We start from the raw sequence: 21,380 nt of genomic DNA on the forward strand, positions 1-21,380 counted from the left end.
CTAACTTCAACCAAGCCAGGTTGTGGTGTAAGACAGAGCCTTGCTGGATTAGGTTTGGGATTACTGGCAGAAACTAGAGTCTCTGTATGGCTAAGTGCAGAATCTCTGGGAACCAGGTCCTATTGGGCCAATATGGAGTTACAGAAATTACGTCCACTCTGTCCATGTGTACTTTGCACAGGAACTGACTTATCACTGGAACCAGAGGGAAGGCATACAGTAAAGCTGGGGGCCATGGGCTCAATAAAGCGTCCACCATCTCAGCTCCCTGACATGGGAATCTGCTGAAAAATCGGTCTGTTTTGGCATTGTTTAGGAATGAAAACAGATCTACATGTGGGTGACTGAAATGTGATCATGGAGAAGACCTGGGGATTGGGGCTCCAGTCTGCTGGGTTGATGTCCTGTCTCCTGAGCCAATCTGCTTGGGAGTTGTGAGACGCCTTGATGTGGTGCGCCCACAGAGAGGCCAGATTAGCTTCTGTCCACTGGAGAAGAAGAGTGGATTCTTGTTGCAAGGATCAGGACCTGGTATCCCTGTCTGTTCACATGTGCCTTTGTGGTTACATTGTCCACCCTGACAAGTATATGTTGGTGACTGACGTCATTTGAAGGCTAATAAAGCCATGCGAATTGCCCTTAATTCTAGCCAGTTTATACTGTGCAGGCATTTCTGTTTCAACCATCTCCCCTGTGCTGAGTGTTGGAGGCAGTGCCCCCGTCCCCGCTCAACCCATGAGGCTGGCATCCGTGGTTATAATTAACCTGGGCAGGTCTAGAAACTGCTTGCTGACCTGGGGAGGTCCACCATGATAGAGACTGGTAAGCTTGAAAAGTGCACTTTCAATTGTCATTTTTGTGCAATGGCATTCTGAAATGGTAGGAGGAATCACTGGCGGGGGGAGGGTATCTTTGATGAAATTGGGCTCACTATACTGCATCTAGGAATGCCAACATAAGACCCAGTAGGAGAGCCAGAGATAGTAAGGGCACGTCTTGAAACAGTGGAATCCCTTGTATGGTATCTAAGAGCTTCTGTGAGTGCACTGGGGGGAGAAGGAACTTGTCTCTGACAGTGTCTATTATGACCCCCCCAAGATGCTGGATCCTTTGTATGCAGATGAGATCGTTCTTGGTCATGTTGACCAGAAAGTTGTGCTGTGTTAGTCTTTGAATAGTCATGTCTATGTCCCTGTAAATGCTTGGAAGATAACATAAGAACATAAGAACAGCCCTGCTAGATCACAAGGCCCATCTAATCCAGCATCCTGTGTCACACAGTGGTCTTCCAGATGCCTCTGGGAAGCCCATAGGCAAGAGGTATGTGCATGCCCTCTCTCTTGCTGTTGCTCCCCTGGGAACTGATATTGAGGGGCATCGTACCTCTGAGGCTGGAGATGGCCCACCAGACTAGAGATGGCCCACCAGGCTGGAGATGGCCACCAGACTAGTAGCCATTGAAAGACCTGTCCTCCATGAATCTGTCTAAGCCCCTTTTAAAGCTATCCAAGCTGGTGGCCATCACCACATCCCATGGCAAGGAATTCCATAGATTAATTATGTGCTGTGTGAAAAAGTACTTTCGCTTGTTCGTCCTAAATTTCCCAACTTTCAGTTTCATGGAGTGACCCCTGGTTCTAGTGTTGTGAGAGAGGGAGAAAAAATTATCTCTGTCTACCCTCTCCACTCCATGCATAATTTTATACACTTCAATCATGTCTCCCCTTAGTCGCCTCTTTTCCAAAGTAAAGAGCCCCAGATGCTGTAGCCTAGCCTCATAAGGAAGGTGCTCCAGGCCCCTGATCATTTTGGTTGCCCTCTTCTGCACCTTTTCCAGTTCTACAATATCCTTCTTAAGATACAGTGACCAAAGCTGTAGGCGGTACTCCAGATGTGGCTGCACCATAAATTTATATAAGGGCATTATAATATTAACATTTTTAAAATTTTCAATCCCCTTCCTAATGATTTCTAGCATGGAATTAGCTTTTTTCACAGCCGCCGCACACTGAGATGACACTTTCAACGAGCTGTCCACCACGACCCCAAGATCTCTCTCCTGGTTAGTCACCGACAGCTCAGATCCCATCAGAGTATATGTGAAGTTGGTGTTTTTTGCTCCAATGTGCATCACTTTACACTTGCTTACACTGAACCGCATCTACCATTTTGTCCCCCAGTTTGAAGAGATCTTTTTGGAGTTCCTCACAATCTGTTGTGGATTTCACTACCCTAAATAGTTTAGTGTCATCTGCAAATTGGCCACTTTGCTGGTCAGCCCAACTTCTAGATTGTTTATGAACAAGTTAAAGAGCACTGGTCCCAGTACCGATTCCTGGGGGACCCCACTTCCTACCTACCTCCATTGTGAAAACTATCAATTTATTCCTATTGTTTCCTGTCCTTCAACCAGTTACCAATCCACACATAAACCTGTCCCTTATTCCATGAAGTTTACTCAAGAGCCTTTGTTGGGGAAATTTATCAAAAGCTTTTTGGAAGTCCAAGTATACTATGTCAACTGGATCACCTTTATCCACATTCCTGTTGACACTCTCAAAGAACTCCAAAAGGTTAGTGAGGCAAGACTTTCCCTTGCAGAAGCCATGCTGGTTCTCCTTCAACAAGGCCTGTTCTTCTATATGCTTAACAATTTTGTCCTTAAGTATGCTTTCCATCAATTTACCCAGCACCAAAGTTAAGCTGACAGGCTTGTAGTTTCCTGGATCCCCCCCTGGATCCCTTCTTGAAAATTGGAGTCACATTGGCTACTTTCCAGTCCTCTGGCACATTGCCTGATTGTAGGGACAAGTTATATATTTTTGCTAGGAGATCGGCAATTTCGCTTTTGAGTTCCCTCAGAACTCTTGGGTGGATGCCATCTGGCCCTGGCGATTTGTTAATTTTTAGCTTTTCAAGACAGTTTAGATTAGAACATCTTCCCTTGTCACCTCAAATTCACCCAGTTCCTCAGACCCTAAACCTGAAAAACTCAATTCTGGAGAGGGTATATGGTCAGTATCCTCCACTGTGAAGACAGATGCAAAGAACTCATTCAGCTTCTCTGCAATCTCCTTATCCTCCTTAATAATCCCTTTCATACCCTCATTATCTAAGGGTCCAACCGCCTCCCTGGCAGGTATTCTACTTCTGATATATTTAAAGAAGTTTTTGTTATTCCCCTTGACACTTCTAGCTACTGTTTATGCTCAAAAACTCTCTCTTTGCATCCCTTATTGTGTCCTTGCATTGCTTTTGCCAGAGTTTATGTTCCTTCCTGTTCTCTTCATTTGGGCAGGACTTCCATTTTCTGAAGGAAGCTTTCTTCCCTTTTATAGTTTCCCTGACTCTACTTGTTAGTCACGCTGGCATCCTTCTGAACTTGGTGGTACCTTTCCTCCTTTTTGGTATACATTCCAACTGTGCTTCTAGTACTGTAGTTTTAAATAAGTTCCATGCTTTCTGGAGTGATTTGACCCTCATGACTTTCTCTTTCAACTTCCTTTTTACCAGTCCCCTGATTTTTGAGAAGTTTCCTCTTCTGAAATCCAACGCATCTGTGTTGGACTTCCTTGACAATTCTCCACTCGCATATATGCTGAATTGGATCACACTATGGCCACTGCTACCCAATGGTTCTGCAACTCTGACATCTCACACCAGGTCCTGGGCACCACACAGGATTAAATCCAAAGTCACCATCTCTCTGGTTGGTTCTGCAACTAAGGCACAGTCATTTAGCACATCGAGAAATTTGGCCTCTCTGTCATTACCTAACTGTGAATTTACCCAGTCTATGTGTGGGTAGTTGAAGTCACCCATTATTACAGCCCTCTCTCTCTCTGATGCCTCTCTTATTTGTTTCTCCTACTCCAAGTCACTCTCAGCGCTTTGATCCAGAGGGCGATAGCATGTCCCTAGAAACACATTTCCTTTCACTCATAATGTTACCCATAATGATTCTCTGCAGGACTCCACCTAGGTTATCTAGCTTACTGAAATCTATCCCTTCTTTGATATACAGTACCACTTCTCCCCCAACCCTCCCCTCCCTGTCCATTCTATAGAGTTTATATCCAGGAATAGAGTTTATATCCCACTGGTTCTCACCATTCCACCAGGTTTCTGTTACACCCACTATATTTATGTTTATAAATGTGGTGTTTATATTTAGTAACCTTGTACTCCAGCTCACCCATCTTGGCTTGGAGGCTTCTGGCATTGGTATACAGACACCTATAGGTTGGGTCCCTCACCTGGTGCTGGCGTATGCTATCCCCCTTACCATCATGTGACCTATTTGGCAAGCTGTCCTGTGTTTCCTTCTGCTCAACTTCTGGCTCTACTCTGTCCCCTTCTGGTTTATCCGAAACATGTTCACCTTCACACCTTAGGGGATTTTGCCAGCCAAAGCAGATACCACCCTGTTTCCACCGGCAATCCCCCAGGCGTCATTTTAAAAACTGCTCTGTGACCTTCTTGATTTTTAGTGCCAGCAGTCTGGTTCCATTTTGGTTCAAGTTTGCTGGTCAATGGACCGAATAAAGATGATTGATTGATTGATTTTGGTTCAAGTGGAGCCCATCCCTTTTGTACAGGCTTTGCTTTCCCCAAAATGTATACCAGTGCCTAATGAGTCTAAACCCTTTCTTCTGGCACCACCGTCTCATCCACGCATTGAGACCCCTCAGCTCTGCCTGTCTCGCTGTCCCTGCGTGTGGAATAGGTAGCACTTCAGAGAGCTGGAGCCCTTATCAGGAGATCATCCAGTAGGCCAGGATTCTGATCTCCCTTTAACCTTTGATGGTCTAACAGAGGCTCCAGAATCTTTGTGAAGACCCTTGGCACAGATGAAAGGCCAAATGGAAGGGGCTTGTATTGTTTATGGCTTCCTGCATAGTAAAAACGAAGAAAGGGGCAGCTGGTAGGATGGATGGGTATGCGTAGGTAAGCCTCCGTGCGGTCTGCCGAGGCTAGGTAGTCCCAATGGTGAAGTGCTTCTGCCACAGAGTGTAGAGTCTCCATCATAAATCTCCTGCGCCTGATGAACTTGCCTAGAAATTTTAGATCCAATATGGCCCTAAGAGTTCCATCTTTTTGTGGGGAGAGTCCAGGGAGAGAAAAAGGGAATGAATGGAAAAATAAAGTTTTGGGTTTTTTGTCAATACAGAAGAATTAACAAGGAAAAAAGGTAAGTGGAGGAGAAAAAAGGCACTGGAAAGAAAGGAAATGAGTGAGGAATAGAGCTTAAGAAAACAAGGCCTTAGAAAGGAGAAAGAGAAGCTATCCTTCGCAGGCTCTTAAAGCTTTTGTTCATTAGCATAGCCCTGTCTCTGGAGCACATGGGAAGGATAACCCACAGGAGATGTCCTCCTCCAGTAGCAGAGAAACTCAGTTTAAAAAGAGAACTGGTTTTGAAAGGTCTTGGGTCTATATCAATGGATGTAAAAACTGATTATGCATTTATTTATTACTAGGCATTTATTTCCACCTTTCAGTCACAAACTACCCAAGGTGGTTTATGATAATTTAAAATTACAATATACATAACATTAAACTAAATAAGCTAAAACAAGAATAAAAACCAGCAGCACATTAGGCAGTAATATAGCATCTTAGAGCAGCAAAAGCAAAAATATAAAGATGGAACTCAAACTAAAGATCCAAGTACTTGTAAAGATATGCCCTACCTGGCATTGAGGCAGTAACTAGTAGCTTCACTTCACATTGTTCTTTCTTCATAGTCTGCTTGAGATCCTTGAAGAAAAGTCCTTCTACATAGCCCACCACTTCCCACAGGAAAGTCAGAGTTGCTGAAATGGCATCCATGCCCCATTCACATGGTGTGCGCACGAAATACATAATCAGCCCCACCTATGGGTCATAAAGGGACACACTGCACTTGGTTTGATTTTGTAAAAAGCATACTTTTCTCATATATATTAGCTCTGCTCTAGGGATCCCTGGTTTTCAAAGTGAAAGGTCAGCTCAAAAAAGAGAAACATCCTGCTGCTAAGGAAATCATTCGCTCTTGACTTCCCAGGCCAGTTTTTGTACATGTTTGGACTGGACAGAGGAGCACTAATCTGCCCTATTATGAGTGAAACATGGCTGTAGAAGCTTTGTGCCTTCTGCTTGTGTTGACTAGCAGTATAAGTGACCCTCTCTTTTACAGACTTTTTGATTCCTTGATTAGTCTCTCACAGTAATGTTAAATCGTATTTTTGGTCCACAATGCCTATCACAAGTCTGCAGACAACAAAACATATATTAACATCCAAATCATCTTCATCTTGCATTGGTTACATTTGGGGGAGGCTTAAATAGTATTTTGAGGAGTTTCACAACAATGTTTTAGAACCCAGGATGTAATGTAGCAATAGCAATAGCAATAGCACTTACATTTATATACCGCTCTATAGCCGGAGCTCTCTAACAATGATTTAGCATATTGCCCCCAACATTCTGGGTACTCATTTCAGAATTATGTAAATAATTCTAAAAATACAGGTAATCATAAATAATATCCCCTTCAGCCGAAAGCACCTGTCCAGCCCACAATTATGTCCCTGAGAGCTGTGCAACCCTCGGGGAAATAATAGCATTAGTGTGGATGTTGGAGATTGTTTTTGTTATTTATTATTGTTATTGGTAATTTAAACAGTTTTTAAGTGCTTATGGTGTCTGTCGTCACAACTACTCTGTGAAGTGGGAATTCTGGCTGTAGGTGAAGTTCCTAAGGGTACTGAGTAGGTCATCTGAGAGCTGGTGTGATATTATTATTATTTTTTTACACACAGACGGATGTTATTGAGTGGTATTATTATTATTATTAGATTTCTATACTGCCCTTCCAAAAATGGCTCAAGGTGGTTTACACAGAGAAATAATAAATAAATAAGTTGGAACCCTGTCCCCAAAGGGCTCACAATCAAAAAGGCAACATCAGATAGGCACCAGCAACCGTCACTGGAGGTACTGTGCTGGGATTGGATAGAGCCAGTTATTCTCCACCTGCTAAGAAATTGCTCTACAAATCAGAAAGTCCCTGAGTTGAAGTTTGCCTCTGCCAGGGATTCAATAGGTGGCACCTCTCTCAGCCTCAGCCCCCTCTCTTCAATCTGCAGTACGGGAAATAGGGATTTAAAATATTGACTAGTCTTATAAGGCTATTGTAAAATAAGGGAGCACTTTAAACACCCGAGCATTGCTATATATAAATATAAAATAAATATTGTTATTTGAACTGGGACTTGAGCTTAGATTTCTCTACTCTAGGGCTGCACAACTTTGGCCCTCCAGCTGTCATTGCACTACAGCTCCCACCATCCCCAGCCTCCGTGACTAATAGTGATGGGAACTGCAGCTGAAGGGCCGAGGTTGGGCAGCCCTGCTTTAGTCCAACTTCACACCTCTATTTCCTGGACTACAGTCCTCAGGGAAGACAATGAGACAAACTAGGGAACATTTTATGCAACCACTGGATAACAAAATAAAGAACAACCACTTCTCTTTGTTGACAGAAGACTGAGGCCAAATTATTGTTAACCCCTCAGAGACGAAAGGTTGGGGCAGTGTACAAATCTGATTGCTAAATACATAAGTGAATGAATGAATGAATAAATAGAAAATGGACAGAAGTGGAGAGAGGAGCAGCACAGAAGGCACATTTTGTAGAGACAATTGTTATGTTTTTGGTTCAACTAGAGACTCAGAATGGCTCACCAAATAATTAAAGAGGATATGGGATGTCTGAGCAGGGAAGTCTCCGATGTTGAGCAGAAGCTTCCTCAGCATATACATTAACTCATCCTGGAATAAGAGCAGAATTTGCTTTTCAGTTTCTTCACAAAATGCTCAAAAAATGCATCACACAGATCCACAAACACATGAGAACATCTGCCATCTGTTTGTTCTACTAGGACCAATTATCACATCTTAAATAAGTGGCAAGCATTTCTTAAAGGCCCCCAAACTGCAAGGTAGAGTGCCTTCCATTCATTAACTGGAAATCTCCTTTATAAGACATTTCCTGTAGGCTATCCTTAGCTGGAATGAGCAAACTTGAACTCCTGAGTGCTAATTGCCAATTTTTCTCTTAAATTGTTTTGACCAGTGCTATTCTTTGACAGCATTCTTTTAAATGTATATACAAGGAAGCAGGTTCTCTACCTGTCGATTGCTGATAGTTAGTTTCTCCAGAAAATGTCGAAGAACTGTCGAAGGATCTTCAATGAGACAGTTCCACAGAACTTGCTGCGCCACTGCGCTTACTGCACAAGACAGAAGGAGAGGACTAGTTTAGGCCTCATTTTAGGGGAAATGAACATTTACATATCTCTAAATATAACATGTATTCAACTAGGCCCAAGATTGCCTCACATTACCTCAGCTGGATGAGGCTCCACCTCATGGGCCTAGAAAACAATTAGATTTTGCTACTTACACCTTTCCTTCCATGATGCACAATGCAACATCGGTGTTTAGAATCCACTGGGGCTGCTGTGCATATGCAAAGCAGTCCTGGCGACACTGAAAAGGTGGGCAGTTGCACAATGACTTGAAATATTGAAATATTTTCTTCAGCAGTGCTAGTGCCATTGAAAACAACTGAAATAGCACTATGCAAGTGCCCATGCACTGTTTCAAGTTCTCACACCACTGCTCACCTCTGCAACACCACTGCTCACCTCTGCAACACTTTCACATGTGCAGCAGTGTCAGATCCCAAATGCTGATGTTGCACTGTGCATCATGTCGGCAACTGTCTCTTTGTGCATCATGTATTTTAAAATTATGAGCTACCTCACAGCAATTGTCATTTTTAACATTTTGTACAACATGTAGTGTCATTTTAAGGCTGCAGTTCTGAGTGCACATACTGAGGATTAAGGGCCAAACTAGAAATGACAATGTGTGTCAGAACTGGGTCACCATCAAATCTCTATAAAGTGAGGTGGCAGCAGTTTAAAGAACTCCCATCTGCACTTTTGCTTCTGAAAATCTAGCTGTTTTTCTCCCAGCGTCAAAGCTGACTCTTTCATAAGGCATGACGACGTGCTCACCTGAGCTGGTGGGTGTCAGGGAGATGGTGGGCACCATCTCACTTGCCTGCCCCTCTTTTCTCCATCCTGCCCCCACCACAACACACTCCACACACTGCCTGCCAGTCAACACCACAGCTGCTGCAGCAGCTCCTCCAGCCGGTAGTTGAACTAGTGGGGGTGCAGGGAATATTGTTGCAGCCCTATCTTCCCACTCCTCATGCTTTTCAAAGCCTGCAGGGATTAAACCCAATCTCTGCAGGCTTTGAAAGGGGTGCAGAGAGAGAAGAAGCGGCTACCAGCAGTCTCTCCTCCTTGCTTCACACCTCCTTTAAAGCATGCAAGGATCAAATTGGGAGCTCCTGACCTGAGCCTTGCAGGCTTTGAAAGAAGCATAGGATGAAAATAAAGCTCTGTCAACAATCTCCCCTCCTTGCCCCCCTTTAAAGTCAGCAAAGCGAGGGGAGAAGCATTTGACACTCCATTATACTTCATGACCAGAAATAAAAATGCACTGGAAAAAACAGCTGGTGAAAAGCAGTTTTGGAGGGAGAGCAAGCATGGGGCAAAGGTTCTGAATCCCCTCCTGCAAGCTTCAATACCCTCCAGTACCTGCATCATGCCTAAGGCGGCCCTAGGTGCTACTGAAGTGAGCTTGCTGACCTCTGAGAAAATGTGTTTAGGATGGCACTGCATCCAGTCTAGAAAGAAATAAAAACAGGTTGCTTACCTCTAACAGATGATCTGGTAGTGATCAACTGACAGTCATAAAAGTGGGTTCTGCACCTGCGTAGACCAACTTCAGGATAGATTGTTTAGCTCCTCGATGCACCCCTTCCCCACTGAGTGCAGGTGCTCCACGCCTGTTATTTTCTTGCTTCCTGAAGTGGGGATGGATGGGTGGGTTTTGTGACTGTCAGTGCATCACTACCAGATCATCTGTTACAGGTAAGCAGCCTGTTTATCTGGATAGTGATCCAGTGACAGTCACAAAAATGGGTGACTCATGCGCTTCCTCTAGGTGGTGGAGGGAGAAGCAAGCTACTGAAGTACCCATTTAAACACTGCCTGTTCAGCTGCCCACAGGTCCAACGTGTAGTGTTTCACAAATGTTTGATCAGAGGCCCAAGTGGCAGCTGTGCAAATGTCTCTAAAATTAATGCCTGAGAGATGGGCCGCTGAAGTAGCATATGCCCCAGTTGAATGGGCTTTAATAGCAGGAGGATCTACTTTCTGCAACTTATGGGCCAGAAAGATAACCTCGACCAGCCAGTAGGTTGGCGCTATTGCGAAGGTGGCAAACCTTTGTTCTTGCTTTTGTAACACATGAAAAGCCTCTTTGTCTTCCTGAATACAGTTTTCCATTTCAAGTAGAACAACGGAGCACGCTTTACATCTGGACTATGCATTGCACGTTCTAGCAGTGTTGTTGGTTCCCTGAAGAAAGTTGGGAGTACAATATCTTGATTCATGTGGAAATCAGATATTATTTTTGGTTGAAATTCTGGGTCAAAATGCATAACCACCTTATCCTGGTAAAACTTAGTGTAAGGCTCATCAATATGTAGTGCATTGAGCTCACTGACCCATTTAGCCATAGTTATTGCTATGAGGAAAACTGTCTTTAGAATCACCAGCTTCAATGAAGCTGTAGCCATGGGCTCAAACGGCTTCTCAGTCAAGCTAGAAAGAAATAATGATAGACTCGTGTTGTGAAGAGGTCCACCGCTGGAGTGCCCCATATTGCAAATATCGTGCCCAGACAGCGGGGGTTTCAACTTCCACTCGTGCTGTTGTAGCAGGATTTGTGATCTGCTCAGCACGTCTGCTAGAGAGTTGTCCTCGCCCTTGATATGTATCACCACCATGTGGATCCGGCGAATGATACACCAGCTCCATATCTGCTGGCTCAAGTGGCACAGGGACCAAGACATTGTCCCACCCTGCTTCTTTATGTAAGCCATCACAGTCATATTGTCCAATTGAATTTAAATCACTTTCCTGATCAACTGGTTCTGGAATGACTTCAGTGCCAGGCAGACTGCAAGCAGTTCTAGGAGATTTATGTGAAGCCTCTGTTGTGCATAGGCCTTTCACCTTGAGGCCTGACATATGTGCACCCCATCCAAGTAGGGAGGATCTGCTGTGACATCAGAATGAGTATATGTACCTGGAATTACCTCCTTTGCAAGAGATGCTGTCTCTGCATCCAAAGGATTGGAGCACCACTTCCGGGACACTGAGGCACATATTTTGACAGTCCATGTTCAGTCTGAACGTGGACAGATACCACAGTTTCAATTTCCACATCAGCAACCTGGCGTACTGAACCACTGAAGTGCATGAAGCCATAAGGCCCAGGAGTACTTGAATGGTCCTCGCCCGCTGAAGTGGTCTTGCTTGGAATGTGTGCACCAGCTGAACCAGGAGTTTGTAATATTCCTCTGGCAGGAACGCCCTTTGACGGTCCATGTCCAGCACAACTCCTATGTATTGTAGCCATCTCACCAGAGTTAAGTGTGATTTCTTCCAATTGATTTGGATGCCCAATTCCTCCAGAAGATTGGTCACAACTGCTCTTTTGTTTTTGCTGTCATCAGCCAGTCATCCAAGAACCGGAAAAGGGTTAGGCCTTGTGTTTGAAAGTACACGACCACCACCTCCATACACTTCGTAAACACTCTCGGTGCTGGAGACAGCCCAAATGGTAGAACATTGTACTGATAAATCTTTTGTCGCACTGTGAACCGCAGGAACTTCCTGTGAGTTTCCTGTATGCCGATGTGGATGCCTTAGGTCCAACATTGCAAGGATCGCTTGCAGTGTTATCATATGGAATTTTTTTCACCTCAACATACAGGTTGAGCCACCGCAGATCCATTATGGGATGGATTCCCCCGTTCCACTTCGGGATTTGAAAGTAACAGGAGTAAAGTTCCCCGTGTTTTTCTGCTCCATGCCCTCCACACTGATACAAAACTCAGTGAGATGTAGCCCTCAAGGACACCTCACAAACCCTGAACTGACCCAGAAGGGAGTAAAACAGAGCTATATCCTAGCCCCGCTTCTGTTCAACTTCGACATCAATGCTATGGTGAGCTGCCTGAACAACTCTGATTTCCACCCTCTCAAGTTGGCTGAAAGATCCATCTCCATCCTACTCTATGCTGACAATGCTGCAATCCTCTCGAGGACCCCTATAGGCCTCAGAAGGGCACTGGCGGCTTTGTTACCGTATTGTAAAGATGAACAACTTGAAATAAACTACCAAAAAACTAAGACCATGGCCTTCGCCAGAAGACCAAAGATCCGCTGCTGGAGTATCGATGGCCATAGAATTGAACAGGTCGCCTGTTTTACATATCTGGGGGTGGTCCTCCAGGCCTCTGGCACAAGGAAGGCCCACTGTGAACACGTTGCCCTAACAGCACAGAGGAGTCCCTCTGCCATCTTGCAGTTCCTTCGAACCAGAGGTGGTCATTATGTACCTGCAGCACTCAGACTATATGAAGCCAAGCCATTGGCACAATTACTCTATGGTGCCCACCCAGGATCCCCTTCTAACGTTAGTATATTGGAGCATGTCCAATCTAAATTTCTAAGAGCGGCCTTACAAGTCCCTAGCTGTATCGCCAATGCCACCCTGCATCCAGAGGCGTAGCTGGGGAAAACGGCACCCAGGGCAAGCTCTGCCCCTGAAATTGCATCCCCTCGCCCCCCGCACATACCTGCGCCCTGGCCGGACTCCGGAGTGAGCGCAGCGGTGGAGGGCAGCAGCAGATCGCGCGGCAGCGGCGGATCGTCATCGTGTGCCCCTTGTGGCGGTGAGCGCGGCGGTGGCGGGCCCACCACCACCGCGCTCACCGCCACAATCCCAGGGGCACATGATGACGATCCGCCGCCGCCCGCCGCCGCCGTGCGATCCAGGGGGGATCGGGGGGGAGTCATGGCACTTTTTGGCGCCCCCCACGTGACCCCCCCAAAGTGGCACCCAGGGCATGTGTCCTGCCTGCCCCCCCCTATCGTTACGCCCGGGCCTGCATCTGGAAACTGGAATTATAAAAGTTGAGGCTAAAGTTTGGATGACCGCTCTCAATCACTGGCTCAAACTAGCTCTTTGCCCACAGGGCCTGGCCCCATTAATACTGCAGGACAATTTCCAATCCTCATGGAAGTGGGCAGTTGCTAATAAGGTGGCACTATTGGGCTTCTCCCCATTTTACCTCCTTGCTGTGGGCAGTAACAAGGCAAAAACGGCCATCAGAGGATCCTGGATACGGAATGCCAGGTGGAGCTAAGGATGGTTCCTGGATATCAGGCCTCGGACATCTCTAGTTTCATGGTATCCCCCCCCCCAAACACATATTTGATTCAGCTGGAAATACCAAGCCATAGAAGGGCGTTCACCCTTGCCCGCTGTCATGTCCTTCCATCCACTGTTTTGGAAGGTAAATACAGGAAGATCCCATTTACAGAAAGGCTTTGCCCCTGTGCCTCTGGGGAGGTGGAAACCACTGAACACGTACTATTGTCTTGCCCATTATATAAAGATAGCCAGGAGAAGCTCATACTTCGCAACTCCCCCAGCCAGTCCAGTCCTACAGTAAGATGCTGCTCTCAGATGAAAAGCAAACCTTCACGTACAATGTTGCTAGGTTCTGCACGGCAGCGTGCAAGATCCATCAGACCCTGACTGCCAGCCCATAACCCATGATTTTAGCTACTGACCAATTCATTCTAACATGTTTTTTAAAAATACTTTTACTGTCTTAGTTACTTTTAACTTATAGTTATATATGTAAAGGTAAAATGTGTCGTCAAGTCGATTTCGACTCTTGGTGACCACAGAGCCCTGTGGTTTTCTTTGGTAGGAGGGGTTTACCATTGCCTCCTCCCACGCAGTATGAGATGATGCCTTTCAGCATCTTCCTATATCGCTGCTGCCCAATATAGTACCAGTGGGGATTTGAACCAGCAACCTTCTGCTTGCTAGTCAAGCATTTCCCTGCTGTGCTACTTAAGGTGACAAGTTATATATGTACTCATATATTTAACTATGTTTAACCTCCTTTCTACTAGTCACCCTGTTAGAGTTGTCTCTCCCTACAGACCAATTTTATATTATATTAGTTAGTTGTTTTATCAGTTTTATTATTCTTTTCAGCTGTCTTCCCTTATTTTTTTTAGCTATCCCACTTTTACTCTTCAGTATATCTTATAGCTTATTTTAAATATTTTATACTTCTTAGACATTTTTATATTCATTGATAGTTGTATGCATTTACCTATGCTTGTCTTTGACCATAATAAAGTTGATTGATTGATTCCCCATATCCGTACGCCCACTGCACTGGAGATATTAACTCCCTTCTCCAACAGCATGATAACTTTCTCCATCAGAGTCTCTGAGGTGGGAGTGTACCTCATCCTTGTGTAAACTGGTAGAGTATCAAATTCGATCGCATATCCAGTTTAAATTATCCTCAAGACCCACCAGTCTGATGTTATGTGGCACCATGCTTGAGCATGACTTGCCAGTCTGATGATGTTGCTCGCTCCGGCCAGGGAGATGGTGTTCCTGGCTCTGATAGATGGAGGTGTCAGTAGAGAGGGAGATATTACCAACTGTGCAGTTGGGCTGGCACACCAATCAAAGGTTTTGCTTAGCTGATTGCACAGTCTTATTACGTGCAGCTTGGTTGCCTTTATTCTTGGTGTTGTAATAGCAATAGCAATAGCACTTACATTTATATACCGCTCTATAGCTGGAGCTCTCTAAGCGGTTTACAATGATTTAGCATATTGCCCCCAACATTCTGGGTACTCATTTTACCGACCTCGGAAGGATGGAAGGCTGAGTCAACCTTGAGCCCCTGGTCAGGATCAAACCTGTAACCTTCTGGTTACAGGGCGGCAGTTTTACCACTGCGCCACCAGGGGCTTCTTGTTGTAGTGTTGGAAGGCTTCTTGTTGTAGCGTTGGAAGGGCCAGTGATAGTCCTTCCAATCTAATTGACGATAGTTGCCTTGGCAGTGGCTATAAGAATGGAATCTGTTATTGGAGAACTGCTGAGTCATGGAAGTGAAAGTTTTAGCTGTATACTTAGAATTTTTCCCCCTTTCCACTGTGGAGTCTGTTTCATCACAGAACAGACCTTTCCCATCGAAAGGCAAAGCCTCCACCCTGTCTCTCATATCATGTTGAAGGCTGGTGGAGCATAACCAAGCATATTGGCATAATGCAATAGCAGATGTGAGCGTGTGAGATTCCGATTCTATCAGATGCATGGCATTACTCAGCTGTTGTCTTGTTGCTGTACTCATTTTACCAAATGTTTCCTCAAATTTCTTTTGGAACTCTTCTGAAGATAATCCTCAATTTTTTGAAGACATTCCTCAATATTTGCACATTCCTCAAAAAGATTGTCCCTCAAGGTGTGTGTATATTTGGATAAACAGGCTGTATAATTAGCAATTTTTAATCAACAGATGCACCATAGCATAAGTTCAGGGCCCCAAAGCATCCAATTTGCAGCCCTCTTTTATTGGCCGGTGCAGTATGCTGCCTGTTGCCCTTGGAAGAAGAGGCGCAGTTGATAACGATAGAGTTCGGTATTAGGAGCTTCAACAGATCTTCATTATCCTCTTCCTGCACCCTATAGAGTGTTTCCAATCTTTTTGAGGTGGGCATCGGTGTCATTAGCACCTCCCATGCTGACTTCGCAGATTATTCCTTGGTTATTACAGGAAGCACGGGAGATATACAGGTTGAGTCATCAAGGGTTTCTTCATAAAATTATAAACCATGTCATCCAAATCTGTCGTTTTCTGCTTTAGATCAAGAACCAGTACTGAAGACATCTCTGCCACTTGCTGGTGGTAGGAGCGCATCTCCTCATTTGGAGATATGGAAGGAGTGGTAGGTACATTCTAGTCCGAGTCAGAATTCTTTCTGGTAGATTCGGATTCTGAAGAGATGGAATCGTAGTCATCATCAGAAGACAGGTTCTTCAGAACTCAACCCAGACTTAGAACCAACCACCTTACTAGGAATGCACGCTGTACCAGAAGCACCCGCTTTCACCGGCCAGTGTTGTTTGTCTAAGTTTGCCGAAGAACCAGAGGAAGACCCAGACTTTGAAGATTGCATAGCCTTGCCTGAGGTAAGTTAAGAACGAGTCTGAATCATATTTGAGGCCAATACCACATGAGTCTGTGCAGCCATAGATTTCGGTTGAATTACTGTCTGAGTACACATAGAGTGAACTGCCTGAACTGGAGTAGGAGTAGCAGCTAAAGTTTGAGTACAGGTAACAGACTTAGTTGTAGCAGAAGTAGTAACAGGTGGAAGTATGCAAGCTTGTACAGCTGTATCCTGATGCACAAATTGCAGAACAGCATGTTGAGAGGAGTCACAACTTGCTGCACAACAGTTTGTACAGTCATATCTTGTATGACAACTAGAGGTGGAGAGACTTGAGTAGCCATATATAGCAGCTATGGAGCCTCCAGCCACCTTGCTTTTCATGCCTTAAATGCCACATAGTCCTCCAGAGAAACAGGTGAATGATCTGTGGATGCAGCACCCCATCCACGCACAGGCTGTCGACCTTGCATGGGTGTTGTAAAGCCTTGATGCATTGGAGAGAAGGATGGTGTTTTGGGGACTGGATGGGTAACATCCATGATGTCATGGTCCTCCACATTCAGTCCATGACCTAGAAAGCCTTTAAAAGTGCCCGCTGACGGAGTGCTGTCACTAGACTCCAACAGGGCTAAACTATGCTGTGTAGACTTTGGGTCCAAAGACATCTCATCATTGAAGTCAACATCGGATACCAGCAGAGATGTTGCGTGTTGGATCAAAGCCATAGACCTTGCCTCCGACAATGATCATCGGGGCGTCGAAGGCGATTGACAAAGCGTTGGAGCCAGAGATAAGGATACAGCTAAATACTGAAGCCCTGATGTAGCAGCAGTTGAAGAATGACAAGGAATTAGGAATTAGAGAGATATCCTGACTCGTCAATGTCAAAGGCGGAGAGCAGCATTGAAGCCCAGTAGGGAAGGAAGTGAGTCATCTCACTAGACTTAGAGTGATGATGGGATGACATCTCAGATTTATCCTTGTGTTTTTAACAAAGCATCTGAAGTTTCACCCTCCGCCCTTCACTTTTCTTTCTCTCAACAAGAAGCCTTATGCCTCGATGTCAATTCCGGCTTCTTAAACACTGAGGTGAACTCTGACATAGACGGTCTCAGCACCGGAGAATTAGACTTTGCTAGAGTAGTCCCTGGCTTTGACTTCGATACTGAGCTGGGCGTTGAGGGAGATCGGGGAAACGACTTCCTCGGGGCCAGAGCTTCCTCTGAAAGAGCCACTTTCAAGCGAGCCTCCCAATTTTTCAAGGTCTGCTTAGAAAACGAAGAGCAGACCAAACAATTTGACGCAGTATGCCCCTCCTCTGTCAGTATCTGGTCACCTGGCAGGGAAGTTCACAGTACCAAACGGAGCTGCAGAAACAAGATACGGCTCGGAAACAGTTCTTCTTTATCGGGCTTGGCTGCAAGCTGTCGACACGAAAGCTGACGAACGTTGCTTTCCAGCAGTGAATAGAAAGCTGGTGACATAATTTATAGTACAAGCCGAGAGCTCCCAGCTGGCAGGAATTCAAGGCTTATCAGCCCTCTGCAAGAGGCGTTTACTCCTCCTGATAGTTTCAAGCTGAGTTCTTCGCCTTGTAATAAGGCTCTGTTGTGGAGTCAGTGGAGGTTGCTTGCATAGCTCCTCTTCTGATTGGTCTGTCACGGTTTCTGCTGTCTCAGGTTGTTGTGCCTGCTTTGAATCATCTGCCTCAGCTGTTTCTTGGAAACTGACAGCCGGGCTCTGCCCCTCAGACACCCCGGCATTGGCTGAAAAGTTGACAGCTTCCCCTTCCTCCTCGCTGTCTGAGATCGAGGGCGTGACACTACCAAACAGAACAAACAAAGGTTGTGGCTGTCCGTAGACAGGAGTTTGCCCCTGGACTCAGCACACCTTTTAAAGGTGGTTTCCCAGCAGGCTGAAGTCCTGCTCATGAGAAAGAAGACTAAGCACACGAATTAGGTCCGTAAATCAAAGAATATCCAGTAAACTTTTTCAAACTCCGTAACGAAATAATTCACCAATGCAAACATAGTTTTGGGGACTATGCAGTCCCAAAAACACTAAAGAGGAGTCCTTAAACTGTTCAAAGGGTCCATAAGATCAAGCCAAATACTTCACAATTAGAAGACAAATTATCAAAGTTGAGTCCAAGATCAATCCAGTAAATCCAAAATACAATCTTTCTGAGGAGCCGAAGACACCAAAGAAGTGATCGCATTAGTGGTCAGAAAGAAAGGAAGGGAAAGGGCAACCAACCACCAAAAATAACAGGTGCGGAGCATGTGTGCTCGGTAGGGATGGGTCCGGTTTACTTACCCCTCCCGCTGCTTTGCCCCCTTCAGCGCTTGTATTTACTGTAAAAATTGGGGCGGCAGGATACCTCCCTGCCGCCCCTTGCCCCTCCACAATGGAAAAGGCTCCGGCAAGCCTTTTGCGCACGCGCACGTCACGCGCGAGCTTCACGTCTCCCTGACGCCGGAGGCCCGGTCTACCCGGCCTCGGCCCCTGCCGGCGGGTAGACCGGGCCTCCGGCCGCCAGCAGGGGCCAAGGCCGGGTAGACCAGGCCTCCGGCGTCGGGGAGACGTGAAGCTCGCGCACGACGTGCACGTGCGCAAAAGGCTTGCCGGAGCCTTTTGCATTGCGGAGGTGCAAGGGGTGGCAGGGAGGTATCCTGCCACCCCAATTTCTACAGTAAATACGAGCACTGGAGGGGTCAAAGCGGCGGGAGGGGTAAGTAAACCCTCCCCACCCTTAAAGGAACCCCCTCCACAGTGCCGGACCGCAGCTGTGCGGTTCCGTGCACACCCCTTGTGCTCGGCAGGGGAGGGGGGCATTGAGGAGCTAAAGTATCTATCCCAACTTTGGTCTATGCAGGCACAAAATCCACTTTTGTGGCTGTCACTGGATCTCTATCCAGAACGACCATTATCGTAGTATATATTTGTTGGTCTGAGTGCTACATGTGAGTTGCTAGCACAAAGCAGAATCTGAACTTCCCTATCCTTTCCTCTCATACTTTATGCTTTGTTTCAATACTCTCCAGAAATCTGCATTCACTTACAGGAATTCTGCACCTTTATACCTCTTTGCTGCTCTCCAATAGCAACTCTGCTGCCACCTACAGTGTCGCCAAGTTCTGTGCGGTAGCGATTAATATCCGGCAGAAAATGATCATGTGTGCCCAGAGCCCACCTCTATGAACTAGAGGACAGCCATGGCTACTGCCTTAGTGCAGCAACCCAACAACTTACAGAACCGCAATTTCCTGGCTACTATTTTACTGGCCTATAATTTTTGTGTATATTATATGATATCCTTTTAACACATATTAGCTCTTATTATTTTAAATGACTGTCTTGGTTTAAATGTTTTTAAACCTTTTCTTACTTTATAAACATGCAACGCAATCTAGGGTACTGCTACATGGTTTATTCCTATGCTTCTTATTGCAGCCATAGTTAAATCAAAATATAGTCCAGAGTCTACTATGTCTCTTATTAGAGCCATAGCTAGACTTTTAGTGCAGTCACATGCCTATTTTTTAATATTTTAAATCATTTTATGTTAGTAATGTATTTTAACGTCTTTTATATTTCTTATTGTATATTTTAAATCATCTTATGACAGTCTTAGAGTATGAAATCTATTGATACTTAGGTTTTAAAATGTACTTTATGCTGGTCTGTGACCATAATAAAGATTGATTGATTGATTGACTGATTGATACAGGAATTCTGCAGTGTTCTGTCAACAGAGATGGGTACTAATACACTGAATTTACTGTGGTCCGTGGACAATGTGATACTTTCATCAGCTCAGATCTTATGTGCTGAAGATGCTTTTAGTGGTCAACCAATACAGCTAATAAACCTGGTAAAGATCTTCAAAGTATATATAATTTAAAAAATAAATCATATGGCTATGATTATAGTTACATCATTTCCCCTAAATTAATTATTCCCACATACTGCCCACCAATGTCTATAACAGATCCAATCCTTCAATTCCCCTCTACTAATTTCCCTATTTTGCAATTAGGTCAATGTCTCTACCCTAGTGCAGATGGCACAGTCTCAAAGAAATTCTCCCGGTGCTGAGAGGAGCTGAAGTCAATTTGCATAATTTGTATGATCTGCTGATGGTGCCGTGTAAAATTTTATGCACTGAGGCAGTAAAAGTTTAAGGGGGGGGGGAATAAATATCGCTATTTGAAATATAAACAAGAACAAGAATTTCTCTAGTAGTTAGACATTGATTTTCATTGCTAAGACCGGTGAAGAGGCCTAAAAGCTTCATACTCTTTTAAATTTTTTCAGAAATCTTTAAATTAGAACAATACCTGCAACTCCATCCTCCCGGACTTCTCCATCTTCCATTAAGTGAACAATAGGGAGCACAGCTGCACAGATGCATGCTGGGAAGACTGCCTGAGGAGGCTGGGGCACATGATGATTTGGTGTGTGTTCTGTTGTGTGTTCCTCATCTAGGAAAAAAACAGACATACAGTTAACTTGAGCTGATAATAATGAATTTTGGGATAGGAAAAACTCTGTGGGTATGGGAATGGAAAAAATACTATGTTGCCGACAAATCCAGAATTGAATGACAGATAAACTGAGTATTCAAAAGAAAGAGGGGATTCTAAATTATGAGTTACTATTTTGAATCTTTTCTTCTAAGGCCAATTATGCTTTATTTTGGTGGTGTGATTGACACTGGAGCCACAAACTGTTCTAGCTGCTTTTATAATATGGAGCCCATGTGGGCTGGACCAAGTTCAGCTATGAAGGAGAAGTCAATTGAAAATGAGGGTCTTTGCTCATGTGGTTAAACTTGGCCCAAGCCACATGGGCTCTGCTTGACAGGCAATTAATCATCCAGGGCAGTGATCTCATTGTTTACGTTTCCAGAGACAACTACACTGTCAGAATAACATTTAAACTGGGAATGTCCAGAGTAGACACTCATGGACATCTTGAAATGATCTTCTGAATCTCAGAGATTTCAAAAATTGTGAGATAAATCCTCACATTTAGATTTTAGATCAAATGTAATCTCATCATCTCAATCATTTGACTGGATTTCATGCTTCTTTGGAATATCTCAATTGACCTTAAGGTTAGAAGCATAATCATTAGTGCACAAAAGTTGGAAAGACACTTTACGTTTGATAGTAACCTGCCAGTTAC

General features: G+C 44.8%; 1 protein-coding gene across 11 annotated transcripts in view; it reads right to left on the minus strand.

Moving 5' to 3' along the window:
- The window catches only part of LOC128339530 (protein unc-80 homolog), a 254,357-nt gene that overhangs the window by 82,328 nt on the left and 150,649 nt on the right, over window positions 1-21,380 (minus strand). For all 11 annotated transcript variants that reach the window (XM_053283625.1, XM_053283624.1, XM_053283622.1 and 8 more), the window contains 4 exons: window positions 20,531-20,674; window positions 8,173-8,273; window positions 7,726-7,812; window positions 5,691-5,874 (listed from right to left, as the gene is read on the minus strand). In XM_053283625.1, coding sequence (XP_053139600.1) covers window positions 5,691-5,874; window positions 7,726-7,812; window positions 8,173-8,273; window positions 20,531-20,674 — 516 coding nt within the window. The remainder of the gene's footprint in view (window positions 1-5,690; window positions 5,875-7,725; window positions 7,813-8,172; window positions 8,274-20,530; window positions 20,675-21,380) is intronic.

Source organism: Hemicordylus capensis, chromosome 1, assembly GCF_027244095.1.
Source record: "Hemicordylus capensis ecotype Gifberg chromosome 1, rHemCap1.1.pri, whole genome shotgun sequence".
NCBI classification, from domain to species: Eukaryota; Metazoa; Chordata; class Lepidosauria; order Squamata; family Cordylidae; genus Hemicordylus; species Hemicordylus capensis.